Raw genomic sequence first — 14305 nt, forward strand, 5'->3', positions numbered from 1 at the left:
GAGAAAGAGAGAAATAGAATGGGGTAAATTATCTCTCACATAAAAGAGGCAAGAAAAAGTTTTTTCAGTGGAGGGAGATGGGGATAGGTGAGAGGGAAAAAGTGAAGCTTACTCTCATCTGATTTGGCTTAAGGAGGGAATAACATGCACACTCAATTTGGTATGAAAGTCTGTCTTACTCAGCAGGAAAGTAGGGGGGAAGGGGATAAGTGGAGATTGGGGGAATGATAGAAGGGAGGGCAAATGGGAGGAGGGGGTAATTAGAAATAAATAATTTTGAGGAGGATCAGTGTCAAAAGACAGAATAGAATAAATGGGGACAAGATAAAATGGAAGGAAATATAGTTAGTCTTTCATATCATGACTGTTATGGAAATGTTTTGCATGACTATATGTGTATAACCTATATCAAATTGTGTTCCTTCTCAGTGGGGATGGGTGGTGAAAGAGGAAGGGAGAGAAGTTGGAAGTCAAAGTTTTAAAAACAAATGTTAAAAATTGTTTTTACATGCAATTGAGAAATCAGATATACAGGCAATGGGATATAGAAATCTATCTTGCCCTACAAGAATATAGAGGGGAAGAAGATGAGAGAAGGCAGAGGTGTGATAGAAGGGAGGGCAGATTGGGGGAAGGGGTAATCAGAATGCACTGTCTCTTGGGGTGGGCAGAAGGGAGAGATGGGGAGAAAATTTGTAACTCAAAATCTTGTGGAAGTGAATGTTCAAAACTAAAAATAAATAAATTTAAATTTTTTTAAACGATTATCTATTTAATCCTCCATATCCCTCTCTATTCCTTGTTTGGGAGTGAACTTTTCTCTTACTTGTAGCTTTGATTTTTCCACAATGCTCCTTTCCTGATGGTCTGCTCAATTCCCATTTCTGCTTCTGTTCCTCTGAGTGAACTTGAAAATTTTTTCATGTGAATCTTTGTTGAAAATTCTTCTAAAATTTACTGCTCTACTTTCCTATCTTAATGAGTCCAGTATAGTGAACTTAATTAAATCTTGCCTTAATGAATGATCTTGTAAAGCCTCTGAGTCATCACAATGGATATTTGTTCTTTGTTGGCCTTTGCTCTGATTACTTTCCATCTACTTTACATGTATCTTGTAGATACCTAGTTATTTCCATGTTCTTTTCCCCCATTAGAATGTGAGTTCCTTCAGGGCAGGAGCTGTTTTTGCCTTTCTTTGTATCCCCAGTGCTTAGCACAGTGTAATATAGGCAATGAGGCTGTAAAGGCAGGTTGTGAAAGATTTTAAATGTCAGAGTTTCTATTTGACCCTAAAGGTATTAGGGCATGACATGCTCAGACCTATGCTTTAGAAATATCATTGGCAGCTGGTAAATGATGGCTTGGACAATGTACTCAAGGGATATTTGAGGAGGGAGAGAAAACTTTCAGATGGAGAGATTGGAGAAGTCTAAATAGAGGAAGTAGTGTCTGAGCACAATCAGTAATTGAGTTTCCATAGTAGTCTAGAATTTTGTAGCAGCAGATTGCTTTGCTGTGCCTGCTTTCTCATCTAACATCAGAAGCATTCAACATCATAGAAGGTGTTCTTTTTCAACAGAGCCTTGATTTGATCATCTTTATGCCATTTACATAAAGGATTTGTTTTGGTTTTTTTCTTTATCAAACACATTTATTGGACCCTAGAGAAACAGCAAGAATTTGTATTTCTAAAGCTCTTTAAAGATTATAAACTGCTTTCCCTACTAGACTTCCATAATATAAGTAGTGCAAAGATTATTGTCCTCATTTTACAGATGAGAAACTGAAGCTCAGGGAAGTTAAATGTTTTGCCCAAGGTCACATAGTTGTAAATGTTTAGGCCAGGAATTGAGTACAGATCTTCTGGCTCTAAGACAGGTACACTTTCTACCACCCAACACTTGGATACTTTATTGGTTTGGCATGAATCACTTATTAAGTATCTATGGTTCTCCTCTCCTATTCTGAGTTTTGCCTTTACCAGAACTCTTCAAATGGAGCTTGATTGATTATGTATCAGAGGTAATATAGAAAGATTTGGGAGGGGGGTAAGAAGGGATTGGACCACTCTTAATCATAAATAGCCAAGACAAGGGTTCACTCATTTTTCTTCATGAACACTTTTTTCCAGCACAGTCATCTTATGAGAGAGACAGAGACAGAGAGAGACAGACAAAATGAAAGGTAGTTCTGCTAGCACCAGCGATCTCCACTTCAGTCAAAGAGTCAGGGGAATATAACATTTATTATCGAATTTTGGCGACAGGAATATACTCTTCCTGTCTGAAAGAACAATAATAATAATACCTGACACTGATATAGGCTTTAAAGTTTATGAAATGCTTTACATATAGTATGCTATACGTATTATAAAATGCTTCACCTATAGTATATTGTTTGAGCCTCACAATAACCCTACAAGATAAATACTATCAATATAGTTACACCTATTTTTAAGCTGTTGGAAAATTAAGTCCAGGAAGAAAAAGTGGCTTGTGGTGATCATACTGCTAGGAAATGATTCTTGTTCTTTCTGGCTCCAAGTTCAGAATTCTATTCATTATGGTTGGTTGCTTTTTGTCATAGTCCCAATCCCCCATTGGCACAAAGCAAAGAGGTAACAATGGTCCAGTTCCTGAAAACAGCTTTGAAAAGTAAAAAAAAAAAAAAAAAAAAAAAATTTATATTTTCCTTTGAAGTAACATGCAATTTGTATATTGTTTCCAGAAATTATGGGCAACTTAAAAACATACACACACAGTTCCATAAGGATGATGCACATATCCACAAAAGACAGTAATCTATGCCAGATGCTGAGTGTTTCTTATTTGTGAGTCTATAAACACAAACTATTCTCATAACAAAATGAACAATCCTCAGTGTTTAACTTAGAAACTCTGGACTTCAGAAATCAGAACCTTCAAATTGCTATAAGCCAGAAATTAGAGTTTGTTGTGGCTTACAAAGAACTCTACAGACCCAAAGAATGGGAAAAAAGACTTGACTTGTTGTGGGACAGAACACAGAATTACAAGCTTCAACAATGGAATCTGGCAGCTGGTATAATATAGACAAGCATTTGCTTGTCTTTCTTAGAACAGGAGGACTGTTTATGTATGCTGCCTATATATAAAGTTAAGGCTAGTACTTCCTACTTGAGTTTCTCATCATTTTAGTCATTGGCATCATTTTAACTCTTGATAAATATAACAAGTCTGGGAAAATGGAGACCAATTCAGTGTATTCCATGTGTCCTAAGCTTTATTTTACCCAAAGTCTCTCAAAAGGACCTCTGGGTACCTAGTTCATCCCCCTGACTACAGTATTATTCTGACTCCATTGAAGCTGTCCCCTGACAGGCTGGGCTTCTAGGTCATTCTTGACTGGATGATAGTCCAGATGACTGGAGAGTCAGTTACCATATTCCTCACTACTTATTCTCTTGCTTTCTACACACACACCACCCAGTTTCTATGAAGTAGTCCAATGGTGTATGTGTGTGTGTGTGTGCGCGCGCGTCTGTGAACCCATGAACATTTGTGCTTGAGTTGACCAAGAACACAAAATAATATTAAGGCAATCATAGCAAGTCTATGAAATGAGATATGGGCAGGAAGGAAGCTGATTTGATTACTGGGAAACTCTCTACCTTGAAGCAGATTTCTATTACTGTTGCTGATTGGAAAGAGGTAGTACCTAGATCAGAGACGGGGAACCTGTGGCCTCAGGGCAACACGTGGCCCTCTAGGGCCTCAAGTGTGGCCCTTTAACTGAATCCAAACTTCACAGAGTCAAAGGACCACACTTGAGGACCTAAAGGGCCACATGTGGACTCGAGGCCACAGGTTCCCCACTCCTGGATCTTTCTCATCGCTCTCATGTTGGGGAGTGCTTGTAGTTAGGAAATCACATAGGAAAATGAAAATTGGGGCCAAGAACAGGGAAGGATGTCTATCATGTAGCTAGATTCAGTAGGACCAGAGAGGAAGCCAGGTACAGCAGAATGACCTCTACACTTAGAGTCGGAGGACTTAAGTGCAAAACTTCCTTCTGTCACTATCTTTGTGACCTTCTGCAAGTCACTCTCTGGGTCTCAGTTTCTTTATGAAATGACAGGGTTGGACTAGATACCATCTAATTTCCCTCCCACCTCTCGATCTGCGACCAGGGAAAGAAGCTGTTTTTCTTTCTTCCCCCAAAAGAAGTGATTCAATGTTTTTTTTCATAACCTTAACATATAGGTACCCATCTTTGTGCCTGAGTGCTGTTATTTTCTTCCTGCTATCAGGAGCCAACATCACCTGGCAAGAAGTGATTTTGGTTCCATCATATTATTCTAATCCAAAAAGATTTGGGGAGTCAAGGTTTGGAAGTTTGTTTCCAACTGTAGAATTTTTTCTGTAATGAAGATAATCAAGAGAACTCCCCGGTCTCCTGAACTAGGACACCTCCATGGAACTGGGCAAGTGTACTTTGGCTCCACAGGAAGGGACACACATCCACCTTCATAAGAGGTACCCCAGTCTATATGTTTTTTGTTCTCCCCTTCCAGATCATATGTGCCATCACATACGTGGCTAACTCCATAAGAGGTGTCCCAGTCCAATGGGTCAGGCAGCTCCCTGATCATCTGATATATCTGCCAATCACCTTGTTACAGTCTATTAACTACATTGCCAAAAGGGATTTCAGGAAACCATCTACTTGGTCCACCTTCCTTAAGGCAGGGAAAGTACTCTTTTTATTGGTGGAGCTCCTTAAGGGGGACTGGAGAACCACTCACTGGGAATGTGGAGGAGGAAATTTATGCTTCAGGTTGGATGACCACTGCAGTATATCACAATTCACGTAGGTTATTACAATAGCCTCCTAATTGGTCTCCCTGGCTCAGGCCCCTTCCCATTCCAATCAATTTTGCATGCTGCTGCTCAAATAATTTTCCTTAAGCACATATTTGAATATGGGACTCCCCTATTCAGCCAACTCCAGTGACTTTCTATTGCCTCTAGGATAAATATAGATATATATAATATGTATAAATATATAAATATAATATATAATATTTAAATATATACATATATGCATGTATGTGTGTACATATGTGTATACACACACACACACACACTCACACACACTACTCTGCTCCACTTTTAAACCCAACCTGGCCCCAACCTCAATTTTCCACTTCAATGGGCTTAGCTCTCCCTCCCACACTCTTCCATCCAGCCCAGTTGGCCTTTCTCTTCTTTATACATGCCACTCTGTCTCCTGATTCTTTATCTTTGCACTGGTGATCTTAAATGCATGGAATACACTCTTTCCATATCTCCATCTCATAAACATATCTCCATGCCTTTCAGATGCAGTTTGGGCAAGCACCATCTGCTATATCAAGCCTTTTTCAGATTCCCTCAACTGCTAGTGTCCATCCTTAAAAACTACCTTACGGTTAACCATTCTATATTTATTAACTTTATATTTAGGCTACACATATTTTGAATGTACCTGTGTCTCCCCTTAGAATGTAAACTTATTGTAAGGAAGCATTGTTTTATTTTTTATGCTTGTGTCTCCAAAGCCTAGCACAGTGCTTGGCACATAAGCTATTGCTTAATAAATCCTTGTTGATTGACCGGACAAAGCCCCATAGAATTCAAATATTCCATTATTCCACAATCTCTGTTTTCTTCATTAAGAGCTGTAGCATTTTTTCTTATAATCCCCTCACCTTTATCCTATACATACTCAAAAGCAAATAATGCATGGAGCACTGAAGGTCTTTAGAGAACTACCCACAAAATATGAACTGTAATTACAAATGGAAACAGACTACCAAGCAAACTCAAAGTCAGGTGTTGGCTGTAAACACTGGGAAGATCCTTCCTAAGGAAAAGTAGCTCTAGTTTTGCAAATGTGGTCATTTTGTTTGGGTCTTGTTCTGTGAGGGTAGTGGTTATCTCCTCTCTGAACTTCGGAGTGATCATCTAGCATGTCATGCTTGATTAATAATTGCCTAACAATAAGCATTTGGGGGGTGATAACAAGGAACCTTGAGGAACCTTCCAAACGTAGGCAGTGATGATGACAAAAGGAATACTCCCTTGCAACCAGACTGTATATTATGGATCATATAATCAAGGCAACAAGGAGCATAGGACCCAAATATGAATGCAAGAATGATAATGGCAGCCACAACAATGATGATGAAGGAAGAATATTAGGATAAACATTTGTCCCATGACTGGTTCCACTTAAACTCTATTTAAAAAAAAAAAAGATGAGAAGAATGAAATGTGATGATGATAAGTGACTTTTATTGAATACCTCAAAGTCTGCAAAGATAATGCTTGATATTTATTATCTAATTTAATCTTCATAATAACCCATTTTACGGGTGGAAAAGCTGAGTCTGAGAACATCCACAGGACTAACACCTTTGGGGGGAAAAAATACCAGTTTTTTCCCCTAAAGAACAGACCTCTCTCACTCCCTTCAACATCTTGACTGCTGGTCCTTTAATCTTCTGATAAAGATTCTTTGCTCCAGGCACCACACTTTTTAAAACAAAGAATATAGGGAGGTCTTACCTAAATAATTACTGCCCCCCTGTTCAAGTATATCTTTCTAATTCAAGGGTTCTTAACCTAAGGTCACTTACTTGGCTTTTACATTTTTTTGATAATTATATTTCAATATAACTGGTTTCCCATAATTTTATGAATATTATTCATTTAAAAACATTATTCTGAAAACAACTGCATGGGTTTCACCAAAGAACTGAAATAAAAATGATTAAGAATCCTTATCTTTAACTGAACTTCTTGGTGGAAGGGTTTAATTCTGTTAGATAGCTCATTCTAGCTTCAGGTGAGCATTCCCTTTTCCTCTTGATTTTAATCTCTGAAGGATATATAACACCTAGTTATCATCCGTGTAGAGTCTAGTTCACCCCAGAACTGTCAAAATCTGTAAGATTTAGGGGTCACCCAAATTATCAATTTCAAAACTCATTCCAGTGTAGATCAGTAGTCATGGAAAGGCACAGAGACAAAGCTAGACCAGGGGACCAGGACACTGCTTTCTGTGGTAGTAGAAGAGTTCTACTTCAAATTTTGAGTTCTGAATCTGACATTTATTGTCTGCGTGACTTTGAGCAAGTCATTTTTCCTCCCTCCTTCTCAGTTTCCTCAATTTTTAGACCAAATGGCCAGTTAAGTGCCTTTAACTCTAAAGCAACGACTCTAAGATCATACTAGCCTGTTCACATTCCCTTCCTTTCATATGTATACTCAGGAGCAAAATCTTTAAAAGGCTTGAAACAACAAGAGCCAGATATCCATCCAGGGCTGATGCCCGACTGATTGACTATGGTGAGGAGCAAGAAGCTTAATAGCCATCACACCTTGTGTTATGATGCAAAATTAGAATTGGCTGTATTAGCTTTACAAGTGAATCCCCATAGCTATTTCTAGAGTCACATGCAGTCAGTAAATACATGTGTGTTCGCTCTCGCATTGTTCATCTGAGATTTCAACAATATTTTGATAGTCCCAGGGGAAATTTTGGGTAGGGACATGAGTCAAAGAGTGATGTGTGAGATGCCCTAAGACTGAACCTAGAGCTGGGTTCCTGGGATTCTCCGGCATGAGCTACAACAGTGATTACTGTTCTTATCATTACACTACCCTTGAGTAGTGTAATGCTTTCCACAGGGCTTTCATATCCATTATCTCAATGGTCTTTCCAATTATTAGAGCTTTTTTCCCTATTCAAATTACCTTGCATTTATGTATCTATTGCACATTATATCTTTCCTCACTGTAGAATGTAAGCTCCAGAAGAGAAAAGACTGATTTTGTTTTTATTTTTGTTTTTATCTTTATATTTTCGGTGACATAGCATAGTAAGGACTTAATCGATGTTTACTGACTTGAAATAAATTAACTCGGAACCTTTACAGGATGTAGCAGAGAGGAAGGCCACTGGGAACAGATCCCAGAAGCTAATAAGAACTACACACATTACATAAGAACATTGGTTTCAAAAGCTTCTTCTTCCAAATGTGCTGTTTGAAAGCTTTGAGATAGAAAATATGAGTTGTTTTGACTACCTTTCAAGTTGTTACTGCAGTCAAAAATAAAGGAAGTGATTCTAGGACTGGAAATAAATGTTCTCATTTTAAAAATTCATTTTAAACTTCTTTCCTTCTTCTTTGACTATTGTGTCTGGGAGAAACAGTTCCATGTAAATTCATTTTTCAGGCAAAAAATGTACAAAGCTATTAAAATGCAAAAGTTGGATTTGAATTCACTTTGTTATTTTAATTAAGCAACCACTGGTGGAAAAAATGTGTTGTTATTTCCTCTCATTTTTATATTTTTAGATGGATCGGAAGACAATAAACATAGACACTGCTTGTTTTTTAATTTAGTTCTACAATAAGTAATTATATTTCTGTACTTAATTTTACTTGTTTTGTTTTCTAGGGTGAGCAAAAATGTTTCATTTGTGATTCTAGATATCCATACAATCCATTTACACAAGCCAACAGCCACATGATCGAGAATGTCATTACAACATTTGAACCAGATAGAAAAAAGAAATGGTGGCAATCCGAAAATGGTATAATTCCATTATGTACTTTTTTATTTTTTCATTTTCAGTTTTCATTAGTCAACCCTCATTAAAACAGATTTCTTTCAAAATAATTTTGATATCATATTTGAGTGGAATAACAGCGGCAAAAATCAAAGAGCCATAGATAAATAGAAAACTTACTTTAAGAAAAGATTAGTTTCCATTAGAAAAGTAACTCTCTGAGTAGCAACTACCTTTCATCTCTTTTTGCATCCTGGGTGCCTAGTACAATACCTGACACATTGTAGGTACTTCATGAATGTTTATTTATTAATTGGTCATCTCGTAGCCAGAAACATTCAGTTGTTTGTATGTATATTAAAAGAAATTTTTTGTGTGGCACCCTCTATGGGTTTACCCACCCAGTTGGACCTTCCAGTCACAGGCAAGGGTTCCCAGAAGACTGGCTGCCTACCACAACCTTCAGTATTCTATGGATGACCCTGATGGGCACGTTTGTTCATGACATCCCAACAGTGTGATCTCCACTGAATTAACTTTTACAAAGGCTATTTGTTAAACACTCATAGCAAGAATGCTGGTATAAAGAAACAATCCTTCCCAACTTGGGACATACTCTACCCCCCTCCACTGGTAGAGGTGGTAGGGTACCATGTAGGGACCATGTGTGGCAAAGGAGTATCTCACAACTTCTGGTTAGTGAAAATCCTTTTGTCCCTTCATAACATCTTTATGAAGTCCCCTTTAGAGCCCAGAAGAAAACTATATCTAATGATGGTACATTTCTAGCACCCATGGCTGGTATTCTGTCTTCTATGAGAGGTTATACTCCCTGGAGCTGCCCCTCTTGGATCTTTCTGTGTCCATCTGGGTCCATATTTGTCCTCAGTGTATCTTCTGCTACTCCTGACTGGATGTATTTTCTGCTACTGGTCCAGTATCTCCAGTTGTATGGTCAATAGAAGGGGGTAGAGATTAAGGAAGATTAAACACTCTCTCTTTACTCCTCAACCATTCCTCTGATGCCTTTTCATTCAAGCACAAGGGTCAGCCTCCTCAAGGCATTCCCAAACATGGAGACCTCTACCACTCTGACTTGAATCAATTGCCTCCTAATTTAAGACCCCCAGAGGCATGGTTAGCTTGTTTCATTTGCCTATTAACTATTACCTTCTTGATCCAATCAAAAGGGTTCATCTCATTTACACATTTCAAATTTCATCATCTTGTATTTAGAGTAGCTAGGAAGGATGTAGAACCTGATCTTTCATGTGTGTCATTTTTCTTTGAAAATATTAGAAAAATGTTGATAAAAATCCCATGTGAAATGTATTGCCACATAGTAAATATGAACTATACCTATGAAAACTCGAGAGTCAGTGTGTTATTGTCTACCCAGTCTATGTTATTCACCACCCTTTTTTTTTGACTTGATGACATGGTAGAGTCAGAAGAAAGAGAGAGAGAGAGAGAGAAAGAGAGAGAGAGAGAGAGAGAGAGAGAGAGTGTGTGTTAAGGGACAATGTTGTTTTTTTCTTAATACCCAGAGATCTTAGCTCAAAAAAAAGTGAATTGAATAACAAATGAACGAACCATGGAACTATAGCCTCATCTACTACATCAGGTCCAGTTCAGATCTCACTCTTCAAGACTGGCCCAGAACTGTAACTATTTTTTTTCCAATTGCTCCTAGAGGCCACTAGTTAGTTTTTATCTCACCCAGTTCTCCCTCCTGTTCTGCAAAGAGGCAGTATGGTATAATGGAATAGCACCTCATGTTCTGAGATCATGTCTTCCCTTTAACATTTATTACTCAAAGTTTCACCTATCAAATGAAAGAGTTGAACTAGATGACCTCTGAAGTTACTTCTAGCTCTACACCTCTGATTTTCCATAGTCCTATCACCTACCTTTGCTAGATTCAAATCTCCCTAACATTAGCCTGAAACCCCAGCAGTCTTTTTGGCAATCCTAAGGAATGTCCCTGCATTATCTAGATCCTTCTTAATCTTTCCCCTCTGTTTCAGTCACTAAGCTATCTTCAGATGATGAAAATACTTCCTCTAGAGCAAGTGTTCTTAACCTAGGGTCCATTAACTTTTTAAAAAATACTTTTATAACTTTTTAATATAATTATTTTCCTTTGTAGGCCTGTGTATTTTATTTCATGCATATTAGAATATGATTCGGAGAAGGTGTCCCTAGACTTCATGAGATTGCCAAACTGTTCTCATACACACACACACACACACACACACACACACACACACACACACATACACACACTCACACATTCACATGCACATCAAGAAATCCTGCTACAGAGGTTCAGAATAGGGCTGATTATAATAAAGCCTTCCAGGATAGGCAAAAAAATAAGAGAGTATAAGGTTTGGTAGTTATTTCATTTGTTCCTCAGCAACTTTCGGTAACATAATTTTGGGATGCTAATTTTAAGCCAATTTGAATAGTTCACCTCCTAGGTCAACATCTTCAACTTTCCACAGAAAAGAATATATTGCATGCCTATTGTGTACAGAACACATGCTAAACTCTGGGGAAGTTATAGGTGAGACACAGTCCCTATGTGGGTTTAATAGCCATTTATACCTAATTAATCAGACCTATCTCCTTAGGAAAAAAGGAGAGATACATCCAACTTTGCCACCTATGAAAGAATGGGCCTTCCCATTTGTTGACAATACTGCCACACAGTGGTGTTCTGCCACAAACATGGCTTGGGGCCAGAGACTGGGCAATATTAGCAAACCTTATATTCAGATCTTCATTACAAGAGCTCAGCTGGGGCCTTAGCAATTCGCTCAAACACTACTTTAAAAAAATAAAATTAGTGAATGATGTTAATTAGCAACCACATTATTGTTAAAAAATATTACTATAAACTCTAGACACCGGTATTTCCTGGAAAGTAATTGCGTGACTATCACTGATTTTCTTTTTGTTAATTTCTCTTTAGGTCTTGATAATGTCAGCATCAGACTGGACTTAGAGACACCATTTCAGTTCAGCCATCTTATATTGACTTTTAAGGTAATGCCTAAGATCTGAACCTTCCCTTATCTTGGACAATAACCAATACATACTTATTTCATCTATACTATTTCCCTTTATAGTGCTGCATAAATCCAGACCCAAACCATTTTATTCTTTATATTCTCAATTAAAGGAAGAAAATATTATGTTAATGATGAGACATATATGACTGAGAGGGGAAAAATCTTTGAAATGTGCTGTCCAAAAGGGTTAGATAAAGATAGATAGACAGATAGACAGACAGACAGATAGATAGATAGATAGATAGATAGATAGATAGATAGATACATAGAAAGATAGATAGATAGATAGATAGATAGATAGATAGATAGATAGATAGATAGATAGATAGATAGATAGATAGATAGATAGATGCATTATTATAAGAGCTTGTAACTCGTTTTTCTCCCCCAATGATGGAAATCAGAGGACTAGGTTGGGAGGAGAGGCAACAAAGAAAGGGAAAAAGTAGAAGGAAGTAAGTCTTAGAGGCTAATTTAAAAATAAAAAGCAGGGAAGAGAATAGAAAGAAGGCCAAAAAGGAGCATAGATAAGCGGGATAGCTTTGAAAGCTGCAGGTTGAACTTATAAATTAAAAAAGAAAAGCAAGCTATACATAATAGAGATCTGCAGTTTCACACACAGTCCTCTTTTGCTCTTCTTTTATGTATGTGAAAATTTTATTTGGTTGTTAAGTTCAGAAATGTGTGTGTATGTGTGTAGCCAAGGACCCTGGGAATTGGTACTATAGAATATTTAAACTGAAAGGAGTTTGAGAATCTACTCCAATCCCCTCATTTCATGGATAAGGGAAATATGGCCCAGATAGATAAGGAGACTGTCTTAAGGTTATAGATCCATTTATTGGCAGAGATGGGACTAGAGGTCAAATCTTTCAGGTATTAGTCTGTCATCCTGCTACTGCTATATGAGAAGAAAGATAGAGGGCCTGACAGATAATTAAGTGAGGACTATAGGAAAGTGAACATAAAGAATCAATGTTTATGAGGATGAGGAGACAGAAGGTTAAAGGAGATTCAGTGTTTTGTCAGACTCCCTGTCAAACTATCGTGATGACAAAACTGAGTCTGAGGGTCCTAATCACAATGTTCCTTTGGATTTATAAAGCATCTTTCTTACCCAATACTCAAAGCCTGAGTTTAATCATCAATCCACCTAAAGCCCTCACCACACATAATGTGCAGTTAGAAAATATCAGAATTCAGTCTAAGGTTAGCATTCAATTCTCCCTTTCTGAGGAAGTTTGTCAAAATCCTCTTTCACAGACTTTCCGACCAGCAGCCATGTTAGTTGAGCGTTCTGTGGACTACGGCCAAACATGGAAGGTTTTCAGGTATTTTGCAAGAGACTGTGCCGCATCTTTTCCCAGTATCCCATCTGGCCAGGCACAAGGAGTGGATGACCTTGTTTGTGATTCCAAGTATTCAGATGTTGAACCCTCTACTGAAGGCGAGGTACAATTCATTTGGATTTCTTTGGTTGTTGTCATTTTTCAGTCATGTCTAATGCTCTGCAGCCCCATGTAGAGTTTTCTTGGCAAAGGTACTGGAATGATTTGCCAGTTCCTTCTCCAGTTCACTTTATGGATGAGGAAACTGAGGCAAATGGGGTTTAAGTGACTTGTCCAAGGTCACAGCTAGTAAGTGTCTGAGGCCAGATTTGAATTTAGGTCCTCCTGCCTCCACAGCTGGCCCTCTAGAGGGCTAGATGTGGCCTCAAGGCTGAAGATTCCTCCCTCCTGCAGCCACTTCACTGCCTAGCTGCCCTTTGGTTTTCTTTTATTTAAATTGAATTCTCTTTTCTATCCATGTGCTTGAGGTAGATCTGGGAAAAATTATTTGGCTTGATTCTATTGAAGTTTGGAAAAAGATAAAAAGTTTTTAATTTGATGTTAATCTTTAATTCATCTAAAACACAAACAATAAACGTATTATAAGAAATAATCTCAGAGGCAAAGAAGGAAGGGGAGAGATACTGGGCAAAATCTAGGCAATACAAAAACAAAAGATATTGGTAAAACTATACTTTAAAAAGTTAATTTAACATTGGTAAAGAAATAGGCAAGTAAAGCAGAACTGTCTTTATCCTTCTCTGGACTCTGGAATCTTCCAGTTCTTCTAGATAAAAATTTGCTGCAACCTTAAAAATGTCATGAAATCTTGGCAGTTGTTCCTTTCCCCATATCAGTCTTCAGTAAGGCCTTTATAGTGCCCATGCTCTATACTGTCCATAGAGGTAGTATATCTCCACAGGCCAATATTCTACCTCAGATAGAATTGGAGCCTTATCAACAGCAAAGGTAGGAGCTCAGTTAATATCCCAACACAAGAAAGCAGGCGCTACTGACCAGGACAGGCAGGGCCGTGGGTTGCTATGTACTTAGATTATAGCTCCTTACTGGTAAGGAAGCCAATAGGAAGTGTAATTTTCCCAGCTGGAAGTAGGACTTGAAGAAACATGGGAGGCAAAAACTACACAAGAAATCTCTGGAACTTTTGCTATCTGTGGAGAAGAGAGAGGCCAAGGGCAGCAATAAGCCCCTGGCATGGAAAAAATGCTGCTACCCCTAACTTATTATAATCACGAACAGCTGAAGGTTTGTCTGGTTGACCAACCCAACTCAGCTATGATC

General features: G+C 38.1%; 1 protein-coding gene across 1 annotated transcript in view; it reads left to right on the plus strand.

The window, feature by feature from the left end:
- LAMB4 (laminin subunit beta 4) overlaps nucleotides 1-14305 on the plus strand; it is a 136507-nt gene that overhangs the window by 13010 nt on the left and 109192 nt on the right. The window contains exons 4-6 of the mRNA XM_072653049.1: nucleotides 8487-8622; nucleotides 11576-11649; nucleotides 12939-13127. Coding sequence (XP_072509150.1) covers nucleotides 8487-8622; nucleotides 11576-11649; nucleotides 12939-13127 — 399 coding nt within the window. The remainder of the gene's footprint in view (nucleotides 1-8486; nucleotides 8623-11575; nucleotides 11650-12938; nucleotides 13128-14305) is intronic.

This window comes from Notamacropus eugenii, chromosome 3, assembly GCF_028372415.1.
Source record: "Notamacropus eugenii isolate mMacEug1 chromosome 3, mMacEug1.pri_v2, whole genome shotgun sequence".
Classification (NCBI taxonomy): Eukaryota; Metazoa; Chordata; class Mammalia; order Diprotodontia; family Macropodidae; genus Notamacropus; species Notamacropus eugenii.